We start from the raw sequence: 21,901 nt of genomic DNA, 5'->3' as shown, positions 1-21,901 counted from the left end.
CGTATTCAAGTGTGTGATAAAATGAGAACTTGGAAATGCAGTCATGTAAAACATACACAAGAAACTATAGGACTGTGGCTCACAAGGTTTGTGAAGTTATCTGCATATGTACACACAGCAATGTGCCTGTATACTTTTTTATGTGTCTGTCAGCTTGTTTTTTTTGCAAATGTTGGATGTATACTTCACTGCTGGTCAAAATATGATTGCACGGAACAGTAAACATAAGTGAAAGTATGTCTATGCATGTATGGATTTGACATCCTCTGTGTAGATGTAGTGATTCATTGTATATGGAATAATGAACTATTATTATGTATATATATATATATATATATATATATATATATATATATATATTTCTTTGTGTGTAAGAATATGTACGTGTGTGTGCATATGTATGAAAGTGGAGGTACAGCATGCTTGCACCAATGTGTGTGTGTGTGTGTGTGTGTGTGTGTGTGTAAGGCACTCAGGACAGCTCGCTCACACTCAGAGGCATTGCCATGCCAGGTCTCAGGTACGGCACAGCATGGACGGCTTTAGAGAAGTCTGGAGTCAGCACTCGCCCGTTCTCCCCTGTACTGCCCGTTATAGACAACCTGGCCTTACTGCGCATAGCATCTGTGAACGTCATCTGTTTCCAAACACACACCCACACAAACACAATATATAAATACACAGTGATTCACACACAAGGAGACAGAAAGAGAAAAAAATAAACATTCATTAAAGTTATACAGTGCATATTAAGTGTAATACAGATTTATTTTACATATACTTTAAAACATCTATATAAACTGTAGATGTTTATGAAGAGCAGATGGGGTGGAGAATGACTGACAGCTAATGGGTCTCGCATTAAGATGGCGGAGCTTTATATCAAAAGCAAGCGGTGCAGCCAATCCACAAACAACCACAAACATCAATGATGATAAACGGAAAATGAAGTCACGCCGGCTAAAATAAATTCATTCTCTATGAACCATCCATCTTTTATATTTATCCATACATTTTACTCTCCCTTTGTTTATCCTTTGTCTACCTAATTTCTTTAATCTTCAATCTTTATCACATAAGTTGTGCGTGTAGGCACAGTTTACCAAAACCGTGCTGTCAAACAACTGCTTGTGTGATAGTTTTTTTTTTAAGTGGTCATATAATTAAAAAAAAATCTTAAATTCTTGAGACCGTAAGATTTTTTATTTTATTTTTAAAAAAAGGATGCAATAAATTAATCAGAAGTGACAAGAAAATGTTTTATAATATTACAAAATATTTCTATTTCAAATAAATGCTGTTTTGAATGTTCTATTCATCAAAGAATCCTGAAAAAATGCATTATGGTTTACACAAAAATATTAAGCAGCGCAATTGTTTTCAACTTAGATAACAATAAGCAAATAAGTAAATCAGAACAAATCATATTAGTATGATTTCTAATAGATCATGTGACACTGAAGACTGGGGTAATGGCTGCTGAAAATTCAGCTTTACCATCACAGGAATAAACTGCACTTAAAAAAAAATATTCAAATAAAAAAGTTATTTTAAATTGGAATAATATTTCACAATATTACTGTTTTACTGTATATAAATAAAACCTTACAGACCACAAAATTTTGAATAGTGTAGTTTGATATACTATGTGAAGATTCAGAACTGAAACTTGAAAAAAAGAACATCTACTGAAAGATGCAAAAATCCTTTCAGAAATAGTTAGGATTTTAGTCGTGAACTAAATATATATGTATTTAAGACATGACTGCCATAATTACGTGAGCTCAGAAACTTGATCTGCCATTTGCAGTGAAATAATAAAGAGGAGGAAGCAGAATTATGTTATTAAGGTCCAACTTTAACAGTTAAAGTAACCAATTCCATAGTTGATTGTTTTGTAAACCCAGTGTAATACAGACTTTGCCAAGAGGCTGTTATAAAGGATGGGCAAACTATATCTGACCCGAATTTTGTTTTTCACAAACATTTTTTTTTTTATAAAATAACATCTTGAATCATTAACAATAAGACAAGAAACATTATTTAATTAAATATGGTCCATTTAGATTTCATGTTGGGAAAAAAAAGGTCCATTTAATTCTCAGGGAGTCAGAAAGAGAATGAAAAAATATGGAAAACTTAATTACAGCCTAAAATTAAATCTTACTAGTGGACCTCAGGGAAAAACAAATTTATGATATGACCCCTTTAAATATTTGACAACTGCATAGAAGCATGATGCCTGGAGAGTCGTGCAGTGGCGATGAAGCATTTGGCATACGATAAAAAAATGACAAAAACAAAAAACTGTGAATAAACGACAAAAATAAAGCCTCTGCCATTCCTACCCCACTAGATCTTAACACTCTCCAGCCCATAAACGTTGTACCCTTCCTTATAAGTAGCAAAATTCTGAGAATTCTGCGAGGAAGAGGAGGGATTTAGAGCCTGAGTCTTGGCAACCTTCATGCGTTTGGCCTCCGCGCGAGACTTGTAGCAGAACTCCACCAGAGCGACCAGCATGGCCAACCCAAGGCCGCCCACCAGGATGTAGAAGACTCCCGCAACATTACTCAGGCTGAGGGCACTAGTCTTCTCCTGCAAGGAGTTGAAGGTCAAAGGTCAAAGGGAGAGAAAAGATGACATTATGCCAATACTACTGATTATCACTATATATATGACAGATTACGATTATAAAAACAGTACAGTATTACGTGTGTATATGTGAATGTCTAACAGTACATCACACAGAATACATAGACGGCTACAAAGTACAACAGGACAATGCGGTGCAGTGTGTGCACATAAAGAAGGAAAAAAGACGCCACCTACAGAATTGCAATTAAAGACAGCTGAAGTAAAAGTTAAATATACAAACAACATTTACAGCATTGGTGAGGGAGAAGGAGAGACCGCATGGGAAAGAGAAAGAGATAGGAGGGAGAAAGAGAGAGTGTAAGAAAGATAAAAACTAAAAAGGAACAGGACAAGTTGTCAATAAAGCACATAGAAATACAAAGGAGCACAAGGAAATTCTGAGCCTATACAGGTATGAGTATGCATGTTTGTGCGTGAATGTGAATCAAGTACGCACTTAAGTGTGTATAAAATATGTCTTCGCTATGTGTCACTCGCATGCATTACTGTGTGTGTATATTACATCCCTGTTTGTATAGGCATCATTGATTGTATACATAGGTCAGGCTCTGATTCATGCAGTGGTAAATCTGAGTAGGGGACTTGCTTTGACACACACACACACACACTCACACACATCACCATAGGCTGTATTTCTTTTTTTGCACAAGCTTCTTTTCATATCACTCTCATACTCTTTTCCTCCCGAACACACAAAGACACACACATACTGTACACACAGTCTGCTAATGCTTGGGTTCGGATCTCCCAAACTGAGACAGTGTTTTCACAAGTTTCACATACAGTACACATTCTAGCCCTGCCAGACACGCACACACACACACACACGCTCCCTGCAGTGACTGACCTTACTTCCAGAGTCCTTGGCTCCACATTCTCCCTTATCGTACCACCATTTGTTTTTCAGCTTGTCTAAGATGCCTTGCTCACTGAGTTTCAATACTGCAAGGTTTACTGGCGTTCTTCACGTATGGGAAATAACATAAATAACATTACCAATGTTATTTTATGTTATTGTCAGTAACATTTGCACTCGCTAACAGCGCTGGTAATGATTCAGCCCTGAGCGTGGTGGCGATTGGCAGTCTGCGCTCCATTTGGCAGTCGGCAAACGCGGCTTTGCCGTGCCAGATGTGCACAGACTCATCGCCGCGAGCAGGAAGCAGAAACAGGGCCCGCCAACAAGTCGTGTACCTCTGGGAATGTCTTTTTTAGGTTGTTTCAATTTCATTCCAGAGCAGATGTGTCTTACTGAAAGCTCTTGCTGACCAACTGACGTAATAATCGAATTTGTTGGTGCCTTGGCTTGTTTTCTGTAACTACTGGTAGTGCTTCCTGCTCATTTGCATTTTGTTCATTTCAGTTTTTACCCATAAGTGCCAAGCACGGGTCTGACCTTTGACTCCCCGCCTCCGCTGCCGCACTCTCCTTTGTCGTACCACCATTTGTTTTTCAATTTATCCAGAAGCCCCTGCTCGTTCAGTTTTAGCACTGCAAGGTTTACCGCGTTTCTTAAACAAACGATAAAACATACTTGTCAGACAGCATGAGGGGGGGGCGGGGCTGCAGCGGGCCACGCCCCCCACAAGTCGCATAGAATGAATGGAACATTGGGTTAGACAATCCATCAATCAATCAATCCATCAAATCAACCAACCAATCAAAATGACGTTAAACAACCCATTAAAATGTGAGGTGGTCGAGCTTTAAGAGTTCTTTTTTAAACTCAAACTCTTGAGGCAGGAGGCCAGATCAGAGGAGGATCAGCAATAGTATCAGTTATTACACAACCGCACATTCAGATCCTCAAATCAGTTAGCAGAAAACACTTTAAGCATTGAGGCAAACAAATCTGGTTAGAAGTATCAAGAGAGACAGCATGCATAGTTCAAACAGTGCATCATCAAATGCATTCATAATCAAGTTACTGTTTTCAGCCTCTGCATCATCAGCTTAAACATTCTTTAATGCTTATGGCGACCATTCAAAATCCAAGTGCCCAATCACATGCATTGATTATTACTCATTATCATAAAGTAGCTTTTGTCATAACACAGTCTGGTTGCAAGAGGCCATTGCTTCAGTCATTAAGAACAGACATGCATTCAATAAAACAGGTATTAAAGGCAAACATGAGTAGAATGGGTTATACTAACCGCAAACAAACATATTATCGTTATTTCCCTACTACACTATGCTTTGTTTTAGAGAGGGTTTAACAGTAGTTTCCCAATGTTTGCTTCATTGAACACATGGCAGTTTATTATCAGCAAAACAGGTGGGAAAAAGGCTTCAGAACTTGAAGACTATTGGATAAAACACATCTGAATTCTTCTCTTGAATTATTTACTGAGCTCCATGAGTAGACCTGTTAATTCCTGGAAAAGAATCACATGAACTAATCTATTATGTTTAGGGCTGTCAAAATAAGAACGATGTACGATATCCGCTATGCCAATATTTTTCAAATCATTTTGGCCGATAGCCAATGCCGATACTAATATAAATTTCTCTTTAATAACACCAAGTCTCTCCTGTGTGGAAATTATAAACAAATTGTTTTTAATTTTGGTTATTTTTGAACAAAAACTTATTTGTTAGAACTAATAAACTTATTAAAGTTCTTTTTCAACGAGAGTATATTGTATATAAGATTCCATAATATAAAAAATATATATTGCATATTACTGAATAAATCTGTATATATTAAATGATATACTTTATAAGTGTTTGTGAATTTTATTCATGGAAACTATAGCTTCTGGCCTTTACATCAAACTAGACATTTATGATATTGAAACTGCTTTATTTATTCAGAAACACTTAATAATCTTTCCCCCGGTTTCACAGACAAGGCTTAAGGCTAGTCCCAGACTAAACTGCATGTATGAGCTGTCTCAATTGAAAATATCTTCCTCTGATTTATCTTAAAATATGTCAGTGTCATTGTTCTGTCTCAAGATGCACACCTGTAAAGTTTTCTTCTAAGACATTTTTATAAAAGCTGCTTAAATATCTTAATTTACCTAAGGCCTAGTCCTGGCTTAAACTAAGCCCCATCTGTGAAACCGGGCCTTTATCTTAATCTTAATAATATTTGTGTATTTTACTTTCATTATATTACAAGCAGACCAACAGCGCCCCCTAAGTAAATAAAACACATGTGAATGTTTCGAACTCTTTCGCACATCAGGTGCTTGTGTAGTGCATTCTCAGTTTAAATGCAGCGATCCAAAACAGTGAATCTAATCATCATTTAGACAGAAGTTCGCCTCAAGAATGAGCACACTGCTGATGTGATCTTATCACTATCACACCCTGAGCACACGTGAGCTATCCGTCTTGTCAGCAAGGTTTATCGGCATAATTTGTTCAAACCGGCTGATGTTTACATTTTAAACCATTATCGGCCAATTCCGATAACCTTCCGATAATATTGTGCATCCCTAATAATAACGATAACAAAAGCTATATAATGAATTATTTAACACCATTAATGCATTTTTCACATATTTGCAAACCTGACAAACCAACAAAATCATTTTTATTATTATTTTCCATTACTCATTTTAGAGATAAGTATTCTTAATATCGGATCCTTACTCCGATATATTCTTAAAATCGAATCCTTACTCTTAACATTGGATCTATCGATAAATGAAGGAAGCTATTCAGCAGGAAAAATTTATGAGTGCAGTTCCAAAAAACAATTGCTTACAGCACTGTTATCAAACTGGAAAATTATTACATTATTTTATTATTGCAGATGCACATATAGCCACAAATTACCTCAACTCAATAATTACAAGTATTATTTAACTTCACAAAAATAGCTTTTGAATGCGTTAATGTGTTAAATAAAAAAAAATATGAAATTATACACAAGCAAATATTTTCATCTGACAGCCCTAATCATTTTTGTGTAACCTTAATTCATTTTGCAGTTTATTATGGTGCTCACTCACTCCCTGTTAAAATCTTAAAACTTCATTTGCTATTAAGCTTATGTTAAGATAATTACCTGTTTGTTTCAGACTACACTATACTCCATTTTATACACCATCGGTCTCGGAGAGCACTGGTTGCTAGGTAACCTGCTTCTCAGCTGTCAGCTAGGCTTTTTAAAGCCCTCACTATCTGCAGTTTCCTTTGTAACTCTCTACACTGCTGTTTTTGCCATACATCCCTACACTCAGCACTGCTGCTACCTAGTTTACCTCATTTTAAAGGGGGACCCCCGGCCTACATCAGGGTAGGTGGGATACTATAACAACATGGGCCATATTGTTATACTACTCCACCCACCTTAAAGCAGATCCCTTGGGTGTAGCGATGCCGTAGCCTTTAGAGTCAAGGTTCCCTCCGACCTTCATGGTGTCACAGGGCTTGCGCTGCTCGATGTACTCATTCATAGTGGACTCCAGAAGGTAAGCATATTTGCCTTTGGATTTTCGGACACGCAAAACGCCTTCCACTGTGTTTTTAACAAACACAGAAGGCTCTGCGCTCTTCATGTACTGCCACATCTTGTCAAAGAGAGCAATCTTAGATCTCTGGTTAAAGTGAAGAAAGAGATAAAGATGAAGAGAGAAAAAAGGAGAGGTTTAGATTCAGGTTAGTGAGGACATGATGATTAGCTATGTCAATGCCATCGTTGTAGATCCAAATGTCAAGAATAATTCAACAACATGACATTTTTTTGCCTGCATTTAGTATTTAAAAAAAAAAATACTGTAGTTTGTTTCTTTATTGGAAAAGATTTGGAAAAATATAGCATTACATTAATTGCCCACAAACTGATCCTCTGCAGTGAATGGGTGCCGTCAGAATTAGAGTTCAATTATGGACTGGCATTTTGGCCAGAATCCACGGTTTGGTCACACTTTATTTTAAGGTCCAATTCTCGCTATTAACAAATCATTAACCACGACCTTTGCCTCAACAAATTCCTAATTTTCTGCTTATTAATAGGTAATAAGGTAATAAAAGGTAACAAATAATAATAGTTAAGTTTAGGTATTGGGTAGGATTATGGCTGTAGAATATGGTCATACAGAATATGTGCTTTATAAGTACTAATACACAACCAATAGTTTAATAATAGGCATGGTAATAAGCAACTAGTTAATATCGAGAATTAGTCCCTCACTATACTAAGGAGTAACCAATGGTTGAAAGTTAAAATGCCTTAATGATGGATTATATATAACAAATATGCAGTTTTTGGCTTCAAACTTTATTTGCGGTTTATTGTGTTGGTTTTATCAGCTGTTTGAACTCATTCCGACTGCATCCATTCAGAGGATCCATTACTGAGCAAGTTATGTAATGCTAATAAACAAAGTCATCCACATCTTGGATGACCTGAGGGTGAGTCAAGCTTTTTTTTATATTTTGGGTAAACTATTCCTATTGGCATAACATTTATGTTTATTATTTCTTATTCTCTTAAACAGTGGCAGAGTTTTTTCTCAAATATTATAAATATTTGAAAAGCATTTATCTTATTCATGACGTTACAAAAACATAATGTAATTTATGAATTAATAATTCATGATTGGTAAAAAAAAAAAAATACATTGTATCTTTAAAAACATCTTATGTGTACACTCAAATGTATTTAAGGTCTAAGGAAAATATGTTATTTTTCATATGTTACTGATGGTTGGGCTATGGAAAGTTAGGACAGTGCCTGTATGCAGCCCTTCCATACTGTCCGCACTGGTCCACTCTGGTCCACTCACCCTAAAGAACTCTTTGGTGGAGCCTGCATCCAATGTCCCATAGGCAATCTCAGTCTGTTTGGCCAGGTCTTCAGCACTCTCGATAGGTGACACCATCCTCTCCACAGTGAGAAAGGCAGCCAGGTTAGCCGTGTAGGAAGAGATGATGATAAGGGTGAAAAACCACCACACACCACCAACTATACGGCCAGACAAGGACCTACACACAGCAAACACAGTCAGCCACACACAAACGATCACACAATCCACCAACAGAACCAGCATCTTGTTACTATAAAATCCCAAAGAAAGAAAGAAAGGAAACCCATTCACTTTGGAGAAAATGGGGAATATGCAGCCGAAACACGGTACCACTCCAAGAGGGCAGGAAACGGCGACCTTGTGCATCTTACTGTTCCCAACCGGGTGAGTACATGTTCACAGAAGTAATGTTCAACCAAAGTTTAAACCACATCTTTGATTAAACATTTCTAATCCTGTGTTGGCTCTTTCTTCTTACCCATGAAACACTGAAGTTTGGGACAAGCTAGTTATATAACACCTAGGTTATTTGCAATGAAAATGGTTATGAAGTACGAGCTGCAGGAGCGTGAACATTCACAAACCACGGCATCGGTGGGAAAACTGTCGATGCACAAAGCCGAAAGCACACCCCACGCGCTAGCCAGCTAGCATTAGCACCCACTGCACGCACCAACCTTGGCGAAATATCGCATCCCTGCTGCATAAAAGCGCCCAGAGAAAACCACAGACTATTAAAGATTCCAAATTCGTTCGTAGATTCGCTAGGGCCCAGCTGCCCATCCTCAAACTCCTCAGTGTGCCACTCATAAGGGCTGAAGCGGCTAACGAGGAAGAGCACAACGCTAACTCCGATGTAGGCAAATACAATGCACATCCAGATCTCGTAGGCCAACGGGTCCAGGAAAGAGAAGACACCCGGCTTGGATTTCTGTGGTTTCTTGATCATAATTGATATGCCCAGACTCATGAAAGGTTTCGAGAAGTCGATCACCTCCTCTCTGACCAGAGTGATGGTAAGTGGAGCTACAGCTATGTCTGCTTTCTGTCAACAGTGAAAAGAGGAGGAATTAGTTGAATGACACACCTATAGGAAATGTACAATGAGGAGCTGGTGTTCACTGTTTCTCACTCTTGTGTGAGTGAGTGTATGCTTTACTTCTCACCCCGTACACCAGTTCCCCAACCATGCCATTCCAGATCTTGGTCTCAGCATCTCGTGCGCCATACTTTCCATCTGCTACAATCCTCAGCTGATACTTAAAGCCACAATGCTTTGCAATCTCGGCTGCCAGATCCACACAGTATCCCTCATAACGTTCATTATCAGTGAATAACTCTGCATTCTTTTTCAGCATTACATACGGTGCCTCCTACAACCAAACAAGCAGGGTGGGAAATGTTTACAAATCTTTGAATGTAGGAGATTTCAGTTGCTCTTGATGTGGAATATCATGGAATACCTCTTACCAGGATTGTCGTCACAACAACTGTTTTATTCTCCATTCCCATGGTGTCGTTGGGGAAAAGGTCAGATTTTGTCACCGCCATTTTGTCCACCTCATTCCAGTAACCAATCTGAGAAAAAGTACATACTCATGAAATACAACTTCACATCTGTTCAGAATACAAAACACAAAGTTGGAGTTAGGAATCAAGAACCTTACTCAAAACCATTCTTTTGGATATTTTGTTTCAGTCTATAATGCATTTATTCCTAAATGTGAATGGAACACTGCACTACAATATTCTGACAGTGTTTCCTACATCACTATTCAGCAGTGGTGCTGTTATACGACTGAATCAACAGTGCCAAGGAAAAAGAAATGATGTTTGATCTTGGCTGTCTGCTTGTAGTCTGACTTGAATGTGATGAAAGAGAAAGACTGTGTGCAGTGAAATAAAACTGTCAACACACCTTTATACTGTGTGAAACATCCTTTACAATCAATGTTCAATAATTATTTTTATGAACTGGTTCTTTATAATGAATAAAGAATCATTCTCAAACTCATGCCCATCTTTTATAAAAGTCATTATGTATTCATTTGTTAACAGTTCAGTATTAGTTCAGTACTACCAATGAAAGTTAAACAGTTTATATCAATTCATATTAACTTAAAGCTTGTGATACTTGTCAGATAATAACATATTGTACAATGCCGTTCAAATGTTCTGGGTCAGTATGATTTGTCTGTTTACAAATGGTTAATGTTTACAAGGCAGATCTGTTTTTGATTAAAAATACAGTAAAAACAACAATACTGTGAAATATTATAACAAATTAAAATAACAGTATTATCAATGTTGAATAGATAGTTCCAAAGAACGGCTTGTATTTGAAATAGAAGCTTTTTGTAACAATGCAAAGTCTTTATTTTCACTTTTTAATCATTTTAATGCGTTCTTGATGAATAAATTTCTTTTAAAAACTAAAAAAAATATTGCATCATATAATTAGAACTAATTGTAGGGCAGGGGTGTAAGGATCATTATTAGGTATTAGGTATTAAGTCTGTGTTACCTTCACAGGGCCACTGTTTTTCAGCTCCATGACATTGACTGTGTAATTCACTCTTCTGCCGTACTGATCAAATTGAATATTTCCCGTCAATCCATCCACACGCACCTGATCAAACACATGCGCAAATGGTAAATGTTATAAAGTTCTCAAACACAGCCAGCAGGCATTGAAAATGTGCTGGCAGACCTGTTTGAGAGCACGCTCTATCTCCACCCCCTGAGCCCATGGCACCGCGGGATTGGCCAGGCAGTCTCCGTTGTTGCCACGGCGACTGATGTCAATCCTTTGTTTATGCAGAAAGCGGAATGCTTCGGTCATTACTTGCACAGCATCATATGTGAGAGCGGAAGTGTACTGCAAGGGAAAGAAATATGAAGACCATAAAAATGTCTTTCTTGGTGTTTTATGATAGATATAACATCCATAACAAATAGATATTATAACTATGTTTTTTAGCATGATTTAAATATTTGCACTCCTTCACCCTGATTCTGCTGTCTGCTCCAGGGTACTCCTTCTCCTCCAGTGCCTCCCAGCGCTGGTCAAATTTAGCAACAAGTGGTTCATCAAAATCCACTATCTGAAATCCAGATACATTTGCTCCTCCATACTGAATCTTGGACAAATCTCCATCCACAAAGCCCTGAAACACACACACTTTTTTAATAACATAATTCATGCTACACATGAATTCTTTAAATTCTGTCATTATTTGCTCACCATTGTAATGTTCTAAACCTGTACGACTTTCTTTCATCCATATAAAACAAAAACGGATGCTTGGCAGTATGTCCAAGCTGCTCTTTTCCAAACAACAAAAACATTTAGGGATTAGCTTTTTAACAAATTACATCTGAATTTCTGGTCAAATTGTAAAAAAAAAAAAAAAAAAAAAGCATTCCTAATTTGTGTGATCAAATTACTAATATTTATAGAAAACTTCAAATTATTAAAAGAAATAGTGTAATTATAAAAATAGGAATAGGCCTGCATCAGTGGGCTTCTGCAACGCAAGAAACGGATGTGTAGGATTTAGTTAAATCTTACATATACAGGATAGGATTTACCAACAAAGAAGCTCTTGGTTTTTTTCAGAACTGGTTTATCATTAGATTCCGGACACTGCAGCAGTTATGTAGGAAATTGAATTTCTTCAGGAGAAAATAAATGACATTTTCCAACAGGAAAGGAAAATGTCCTATTTACAGGAGGAAATAGCCTCTTTTGTGCCTTCTTAAATGGATGACATTTTAGTGCCACGTAAAAAAAAAAAATTGAGAATAAAGTCAAAATTCTGAGAATAAAGTCAAAATATTTTGAGAATAAAGTCAAAATTATCAGAATTAAATTGTAGTAATTACGAGATTAAAGTTAAAATATTTTGAGGGTATATAGCATATATAGACGAGAATAAGTCTGAATAAAGTCATATACATAGAGACAGTATGACTTATTCTGGTCATTTTTACTTTATTCTCAAAAGATTTCGACGTTATTCTTGTAATTTTGACTATTCTCAAAAGATTACGACGTTATTCTTGTAATTTTGACTTCATTCTCAAAATATTTCAACATTATTCTCATATTGCTATGACTTTATTCTTGTAATTTTGACTATTCTCAAAATATTTCAACTTTATTCTCGAAATTTTGACTTTATTCTCAAAATATTTAAACTTTATTCTCATATTGCTATGACTTTATTCTTGTAATTTTGACTATTCTCAAAATATTTAAACTTTATTCTCGAAATTTTGACTTTATTCTCAAAATATTTCAACTTCATTCTCATATTGCTATGACTTTATTCTTGTAATTTTGACATTATTCTCAAAAATATTTCGACTTTATTCTTGTAATTTGGATTTTTCTCTCAAAATATTAGTTTGTTGTAATCCTGGATTTTTTTTTTTAAATTAAATTTTAAATTTGTTTTCTCAAATGCTGTTGTAGAAATGTTACTTTCCTTATGACTTTCTTATCATAGCTAATATTACAACATTAATCTCATAATGATATGACGGAATTGACGGAATTCTCAAAATAGTTTTGCTATCTGTACTGCGTTAGGCTAACCGAGACTTGTCATAGCGCTTGCATGTTGTTGCTCTTTTGTTGGTTTTGATTGCTTCTATTGTCCTCATTTGTAAGTCGCTTTGGATAAGCATCTGCTAAATGTCTAAATGTAAATGTAAATCTCAAAATATTACACCTTTATATTTTAAATGTGGTTATTCTGGTCAAATTTTTTTCGGGCACTAAAAAAAGTGCAAAACTACTTTTTAGATTTAGAAGACCTGGAATATATTGCACAAGCAACATTAGCCACCTATCTGGTGCTTTTTAAACTTTTGGGAGCTTGACAACTCCTGCTAACTGTATAATTTATCTGTATTGGATTCATTTTAAAACCTTTTCCAGGGAACACTGATTATCAAATGGTTTTGGAACAAAAAGAGGGTGAGTAAATAATGACAAAAATTTCATTTTTGGGAAAGCCATTTATATAACTGGCAGCCATAAAAAAAAAAAAAAAAGATCTTTGACAACTTACAAAATTTGCAATGATGTAATGATATCCTTTCACATGTCGACCGATCGTGATCACCTAAGGAGAAGCAGGCAAAAAACGTCGTTCACAAGAGCAATTTAATTAAAGCGCCTCATAATGAATGTTAAAAGTGAACGCAGTACATCATCTTTTAACGACATTCCTGACCTTACACGTTTACGGTAATGTGTTTTTAGTGCGTCATTCACCTGCTCCATAATGTCCTTGACTTTGTCCTGTTCACAGTCTAAAATGACTCTCCTCTCTTTCTTGTTCTCCAGGTCCTGAAAGAGGGAGCGATATGCCTCGTCTTTCCACTCATCCTTCAGGTTTCCAACGTTTATGGCTGTTACCTGCCATTTCCTCTCTGCTGCTGTGTCCAGCACTGCCTGCAGGGTAGACAGACCTACATAGGGAGACGCACAGCAGTGTGCATTTGAGTGCCTCACATCAAATGTCTTCATAAAATTTTTCATCAATCTGCTCAAGCTTTAATTACCTTCCTAAAGTGTAATTGCTTTAAAACCCCACGTCTACTTGCCTCACTGTGTCTTTTTAAATGAGATTCAATCTCAATCTCAATTACTCTCTGTTTTAACCACTGTTCTACTTTAATCAACCACTACTCCAAATTACACCCAGAGACCTTGATATCAGGAGTATTTTTATTGCACTAGAACGCCCCTTGGGACACTTTTTCTCCTTCATTTATCATTTCTCCTCCTCGCTCTTTTTATTTCAGCGTTCTGTCTTTTGGTCATCTGCCCTTTCATACTCCTCTTCTCTTAAGCTTCCCTCCTTACTGCACATCTCTCCCTCCTCTCCCTCTCTAACTCTCTCGGTTGATTTCATATCTAGGTCTTGGGGGAGAGATTTATTTTGCCGCCTCTAACCAGAGATGCAGCACATCATGGACACTCCAGTCAATAGTGAAAACATTCAGAGAGCATTCATCTAGCATAGTCGCAATATCAGAAATTCTGAGACTGCCAAAAAATATTAGGTAACTATGTTACGATATAGTGATATTTTTAGCCCTTTTACAATGCTTGTAATATCTAAATATTTATGTATTGCTTCTTATTTAATTATTTAAAAGAGATTTATTTTTTAATTATTTCCAATTAGAAGAACCATTGTTTATGATTATTGATTATTTTTCATATTATTGATTATGATTCATATTTCGCGAAATGCTCTTAACTAGACTTCATTTTTCTGGTGAACTAACTCGTTACATATTGAAGCTTGGTCAGGACTCCTTGGCGTCGCTTTTTGACACTCAAGGTACTCCTTTAGCATCACTTTTCAAAGTACAGGGTCCTCCGTTGTTTTCAGTTGTTTGTCTTAATTTAATGGTTTGTATGCATTTGTAAAAAATAGAAATAATTTTATATAAATTTATACTTTCAATGGAGCACCTAAACCCACCCCTACCCTAAACCTACCCACTTCTAAACAATACAGGCAAACATAAGTGCAGTAACAGGTATTTATTGCAAAAACTGACCATAAACAAGCAGTATAAAAGCATTACAAACTAGTCGTGTTGCATTCCAAGTCTTCTGAAGACATACAATGTCTTTATGCGAAGAAGACAGTAAAACATAAGGCTTTAATCCCTGAAAATGACCCCGCGCCATTAACGTGCTCACATCTCATTCAAAAAGATTCTCCCGTTCCATGACGCAATCGGTCACGAGACACACAAGAGCCAATAGCATTTCACAACAAAGGCTGACCTAAGGCTTCTTCTGGCAGCATTTTTTTGCAGCACACAGGATGAGTTTTACAGCGGACGGAGACGGCAATCACGTCTATTCCTCTCACAAATCAACCGTTTTGCCTTGGAATATTAATCATTTTGAATAAATTATGATGGTAGTTGTATCTGCCTGTTATCTTGTGTTTATTGACAAATGGTTGGTTTAGGGGCAGGGGTTGGGTTATGTGCTCATAAATGTGTAAATAATGTAATATTAATAAAACTGTTGTGACTGTTTACATTGAAAAATCACACCCCAACTATATGGAATAATGACAATCTTATTACCCAATATATAATATAATCATGACAATAAAATTCCCAGTACCTTTCGCGTCTGCATATTGATGCCAAGGGTTTCTTATTTAAAGCAATGGAGGACCATGCACGTCGAAAAATGCATCTAAATGTGACACCAAGTGGTCCTGACCAAGCGTCAATATGTGACGAGCTGGGAGTGAAAATGTGTTGAGCGAGCTGTAGACACCGATGACTTGAGGTAATTGAAATGCTACGTGACACTTTGTTTACAAGCTGTTTTAATCACAAGTGAAACACTGATTGTGCGATTACATGAGGCATGAAATGTCAATTCATGTTTATTTTATGAAATTCGCGTTAAAACTAGAAGTACAGAGGAAGGGTCACTCGCGGTCCACGCTGTCATCAGAACTGAGGCGTTTATACAGCGATCTGTCTTGCCTCATCAAAGAGTGCCAAAACAACATTTATTGTCTGAATTTCCTGAGAAAATTTAATAATTTGTTCGGTTCACACGTGTACCGAAGATTTTCTGTAAAATTGTATTACTTATCCAGTAATAAAGCTGTATTCCAGTAACAACTGGAAAGGTCAAATTCATTTGTCAAAAGATGAAATCATTTTAATATATGAAAAAAACGCACAGATTTTCGTAAGCAGTCCTGACCGAAAAAAAATCAACCTTTATATCAATTCACTAAAATGCACAGACACATTGGAAAAATTGGCACTCTTATACTTTTAAGTCCTGAGGCAAAAAGGATTGTGAAACAAGTCTTGAGGAAACTTAATGGGCAAATAAAAATTAGAGCATTGGCAATGTTACTTGATTTATTTTACCAGCAAAATTGTCACAAAAATGTGTGAATGTTGAATATATTTTCCAACAGTAATGTATTTATGCAATAAACAACACTGTGTCCTAACCAGCTGTGACTATGACAAGTGACAACAGAAACTTTTCAGTTGCTTTATTTCTATTTTTGGGTTATCTTACTTCACATAACAGTGCATTACAAATAAAACATCTGATTGGCTATAACTGTATCATGATGCACAGCAGTTTCACGTTCAATTTGGACAGATCATTTGTTTATCAAGAGAAACTTGTCAATTGTTTTGTTTCTATTTTTTGTGTTATCGTACTTTACATAGCAGTGCATTACACATAAAATATTATCTGATTGGTAAAGACTGTATCATGATGCACAGCACATTTACATTCAATCTGGACAGATAAATTGCTTGTCGATAGGGAACTTATGTCACATCTGGTTAGATACAGAGGACAAAACCTGCAAAAAAATACGGAATGACTAAGTAAATAAATGACAGATGAAACTAATTTTAAATTAAATAATTAAAAGATGCATAAATAAAGAAAAAATAGACAGAGAGAGAGAGCAAGAGAGAGAGGGAGAATGAGAAAGAGACTGTAATGTGCTCATCTGTAAGCACTCCCAACTCACATGCTCTTTCTCCAAGAGGCATTTCACCACAAAGTAATAGGACTATTGATTGAACTCTCTAGTGTATGTGTGTTTAAGTGTGTGTGCAAGCAGCTCTGAAAGAGCCTTGGATGAGGAAAAAAAAGATAAAAATGCATACATTTCTCAAAAGACAGAGAGAAAGTGTTTACCTCTGTCGCTGTCATATAGATAGGCAAACTTCTCCCACTTGTAATACTCCACCAGGCTGATGAGAGGACCTTTGATATCAGGCCTCATCTGAAGAACAAACTGGTTTAGCCCATCAGCTGGAAAACTGGGTGTGATGAAGGACACGTGCAGCGTCTCACAGAACGATGTGATAGTGTTCACCGACTTCTTATCGTAGAAGCCAAAGATGGCATACACTCCTCTGGAAAATTGTGAGCAAACTGAAAACAAACAAAAAACAGTAACAGACATCAATACACAGTAACTAAAATATTGTAAGATAACAAAATATTACAATTCTGTCCAGTACCAATAACTGTCTGACATTACAATTTAAAAGTAACCTTTTTTTGTCTAAATGATAAATGGATATTCATTTTCAGATTTCACATTACATTTAACTAATTTAACACTATTTTACATTTAATTAAATTACTGATATTAGATGAATTAATATCATGTAATACTGATATTACATGAATTAAAGTTGCGATGAAGCTGCGAACAGAAGTAGCGCCATATCTTTTCATCTTCTTTCATCTTTTCATGTTATAATGTATATCCAAGTGAACAGAAAACAATATTTTGTGCGGGGACTAGCTTCTAACCATTGGTTGTTGATTAGGCAAATGAAAAGTCCTGCATACATTATACTAGAGAGAAATTATTAGCATTCCCAACTAAATATCCAGAGTCATAATAAAAAAAAACATACAGATAGTTAGATTATGGGTGGTAGGTCTGGGAACCAATGTGACCAAAATATTTGTTTGCATTAGAGAGAACCGTGTGATAACGATTTTTTCTTTTAAATCATTCAGTGAATGAGTTAAAAACTTGAAAGTTTCTGTACAAATAAAACATTTTACATTTCACTCGAATAGGCCTATTTTCTTTGTTTTTACTTGGATCCTGACAGAGCAAACAAAAGATGATTATTCATAACAAATTAATTGAATGAGTCATTGTAAAACATTCAAACATTCAAAGTCATTGTAAAATTCTTTTAAAATCGCTGTAAAATGTCAACATTATTTTGCAACCAATACTTAAACCCCTTAATAAGTTCTGTATTTTCACATTACTCAATGCTTCTTTGTTGAAGTTCTGCCTACTAATAATCATGCAAATATATTGGTATTAAAAAAAACTGGATGGCAAAATATCTACCAGTTTCGACTGTTCCATGGTACAGTCCATGGTACATAGGTCATGCTGCACATCTTTATTTGTGATTAAATATTTGCCTGGATGGCAATGTAGTAAAGTAACTTAATTGTGCAGCCCTGAGAAAAAATATAGGGTAAAAGTGACATGGACTATGGAAAGGCATGCACTTCATGATACTCCAGATGAAATTTTTCAGGACTTACCACTGACTGAAACACCAGAAAATATTTAACTTAAGTGCAAATGCAACTTTTTTGACTATTGAAAGTGGTAAGCTCATTGTCACTGGTGAGAGGACAGTTCTTTTATGATGAATTTTGGAAGGGGACATAAGAGCTGAATCAGTGCCTGCAGTTCTATTGGATGATAGACTAGTCTGAGAGTATTGAGCTTAATCCGATCTGAGAATGTGTGACTGAGCACTGAAGAGAAAGAAATGAATTAGATGCAGATAACGCCCACTCCTCAAGCCAACCTGGCTTTTTAAACACAATAAATCTATGCAAACATGAGATACACACTAACTCAAACCATTGCCAACAACCTAAAGTATTTAGTCTTTAGTTGATATAGAGTCTCTTATTTTGACAGAAGCCACTGAATGATCTACACTCTAACCAATAGAACAGAAATTGATTGAAGAATTAAGTGTGTTTGCTTGCACTTTAAAAGTTCAATTTCAGTCAGACGAAAGCAATGAATCAATGATCTTTTTAGTGTACCTGAAATCATGCCAGTATGGAGCAAAGTTGGACTATAGATCTATGCACATGTACCTAATGTTGGAGAAGTTGGTCAGTTGATCTATAGTAGTTAACATTTGAAGTGGATCAAAAGAGTTCATCAAAGTTGTCCTAATACAAGAACACATTTTGGTTTTAGGTTTTAGGACAACTTTGATGAAACGTTTTGATCCACTTCAAATGCTGACTAGTGTAGTATTTTTATGGAAGCAATTCAACATGACACATAACATTTATCAACATTAAACCCTGAACTGACCTAAACATACTGTAATGTAGTTTAGACACAATATTCAGATATTTCTTGATCTCAAACATAAGATCACAACATAAAGACCTGAAACAAACAAACAAAAAACCTAAGAAAATTAAAGGTTAGTAATGTCAACATATTTAACAACAAGAATATTCTCTGTAAAAACAATCTTCTGGGTAAATGCTAATGGTGTCTGACATCAATTACATAAAACTAGGGGTAATGCATCTTGAATATGCACAATTATATGCACAAGATTATGAATCTTCAATGCAAGCATGATATTGTACAATTACGTAATTGAGGGTACAAAATTAAAGGGAAAAACAATACCCCTGCACAATTAAACTATTTAAAATAAAAAGTAGATCTGCTCATGTTGCATCAGATTTATTTTTAAGCATTTTTGCAACATTGAGCATAACCAATGACACACATTTCTGTTGAACATATGAATGCCAAACTGAGGCATTTAGAAGAGTGTGCATGCTCAACTACACGGTTCCGAATTCTCTCATCACAGACAACAAAGTGTAGTAAGAGTTCTGTTGTCCCGATCTATACTTACACGGGTCCTACCTATGTTTTGTTTCTATGATATTTTCCTCTTTTTTTTATCTGCCATCTCTCTATCTATAGTTGATCTGCTAATATACGTCCTGCCCCCCCGCCCCCCCGTCCCTAGTGCCATCTGCGCGCCTGCCGCAAACACAGAGAATTGTATGTATTTCATTAATCGACATTTATAATCATACGTTATGTAGGCTATTTATAATTATGCAATACTTGTATAGATACATGTATTCTACCTTTGAGCAGCATCAAACAGTCACATAGTTGCCATGTTAGACACAGCTTGTGCTCCACCTATGCAGTGTAAAGATGTCTTAATGTGCCTTACGGTTGATAGAATTGTATTGGTAATAGTCTAGTATTCTGACCGATTGAAATAATTAATGTATTTGTTATCTTTAATCTCAAATACCAACTTTAACCAATAAGTTAGGTATTTGACATAATAACAGATACATTAATTATAAAGTTAATTATAAAAATGTCCTGAAATCAATTCCAGCGGGCAAACATTGCCCTTTAATGGAAAAGTTAAACTCTGACCCTGGTATAATTAGTCATTAAATACTGACTGCTACTCTGAATATCAGAGGAACATGTCCCCCTCAGTCCTGAATTTGAGAGATGCAATGGGGAGCAAAATATATGATCATTTATGTGTGTGTGATTTTATATATATATATATATATATATATATATATATATATATATATATATATATATATATATATATATATATATACATACATTCTACTTTGCTTATATAATTCCATGTGTATGTGTGCTTTTCAAACTATGAAACATATTCATAATCCAGCTGCAACTTGTGCTCACACACAGTGATCTGCAGACAGTCTGCATGCATTCAGAAAGCTAAATATGAGACTTTGATCAGCAGTCACACGGAACAGTAGAGAGAGCCTGCTGATCCTGCTGCTGTCTGATCTGGCACTGCCACACATCAGGGCTCATGGGATATGCATGTGTGTGAATGGGGCCGCACATGTACATGCACTGGGGATTCATTTGTGTGTCAATTGCTCTAGCTGTATAAACGTGTTGTCAGTACAGTAGGGAATTTCAGTATGCCATATTCATACTGGGAATCGTGACCAGAAAACAATGTTCTCCCAGCACATTCTTCCAGTAGAATCAAATAAAGGATAAGTAATAACTACAAATATTTTAAACAAATGTATGCTTGTTCTACACTCTTAAAAAAGTTGGTTCTTTAAAGGATCTTCGCACACAATAACAGTTCTATTTGGAAATATATCGTCCTGAATAACTGTTTTGTGTTAAAGTTTAGGGTTCTTTATTCCAACCCTTTTGTTTTTTTAAATCTGTAATTGACAAAAAATCTTTTCAAAGCCATTTCAATATTGTTTTTTGGAGCTCAAACATCCATCTACACAGACTGTCAACACACTCTCAGCACGTACTTGTTTTACTTCATAAAATGTCTATGAATAGTTTTTTCCTACCAATCATTATTTTTTTCTCTAACCCTAACCTGGTACTGTTCTGGTACTGAACCATTTTTCTTAGAGTGTATAGCATTAGTTCTAATACACAAAAGAACATTTTTGGTTGTAGTTTTTTAGATTTTCAAATTAATGAGAAGAAGGTAAACTCTGTCACCTAACTGGATCTGTCAGCTGTTATTGGCATAGACATTAAAGTCAATTAACAAGACAGACTATCCGTCAATCAGTGGTAATTAGACATCATGGGTGTTTCTGCATTTGACCTTGGACGAGAGAGAGATGCACCCACATTTGCATTTGGTCCAAGGCATTAACATATCACTCCTGTCATTTATAATTTGAATATGCAGATGTTATTGAGACTTTATGACAGAAAATGTGCTTTGTTAAAGCTTCAAAGTCTCTCCTCATAAGTTCAGAGTAAATATTTCATAAACATCACACATAAACGCACACTACAATGTAGGGGTGATATAAATGAAATTGTATC

General features: G+C 35.9%; 1 protein-coding gene across 1 annotated transcript in view; it reads right to left on the bottom strand.

Moving 5' to 3' along the window:
• Positions 1–472: 472 nt before the first annotated feature.
• The window catches only part of LOC306872633 (glutamate receptor 2-like), a gene marked incomplete at its 3' end in the record, with an annotated part of 29,627 nt that continues 8,198 nt past the window's right edge, over positions 473–21,901 (bottom strand). The window contains exons 3-16 of the mRNA XM_079421283.1: positions 17,164–17,403; positions 13,708–13,904; positions 13,502–13,555; positions 11,432–11,590; positions 11,134–11,301; positions 10,948–11,052; positions 9,894–10,001; positions 9,590–9,796; positions 9,101–9,468; positions 8,403–8,601; positions 6,964–7,211; positions 4,055–4,169; positions 2,464–2,598; positions 473–637 (exon numbers count right to left, since the gene is read on the bottom strand). Of these exons, the coding sequence (XP_079277409.1) occupies positions 473–637; positions 2,464–2,598; positions 4,055–4,169; positions 6,964–7,211; positions 8,403–8,601; positions 9,101–9,468; positions 9,590–9,796; positions 9,894–10,001; positions 10,948–11,052; positions 11,134–11,301; positions 11,432–11,590; positions 13,502–13,555; positions 13,708–13,904; positions 17,164–17,403 (2,468 nt within the window). The remainder of the gene's footprint in view (positions 638–2,463; positions 2,599–4,054; positions 4,170–6,963; positions 7,212–8,402; positions 8,602–9,100; positions 9,469–9,589; positions 9,797–9,893; positions 10,002–10,947; positions 11,053–11,133; positions 11,302–11,431; positions 11,591–13,501; positions 13,556–13,707; positions 13,905–17,163; positions 17,404–21,901) is intronic.

Source organism: Barbus barbus (genome assembly GCF_936440315.1).
Source record: "Barbus barbus genome assembly, chromosome: 7".
NCBI lineage: Eukaryota > Metazoa > Chordata > Actinopteri > Cypriniformes > Cyprinidae > Barbus > Barbus barbus.
The sequence above is the reverse complement of the archived record's forward strand: the minus strand, read 5'-3'. Positions and strand labels throughout refer to the sequence as shown.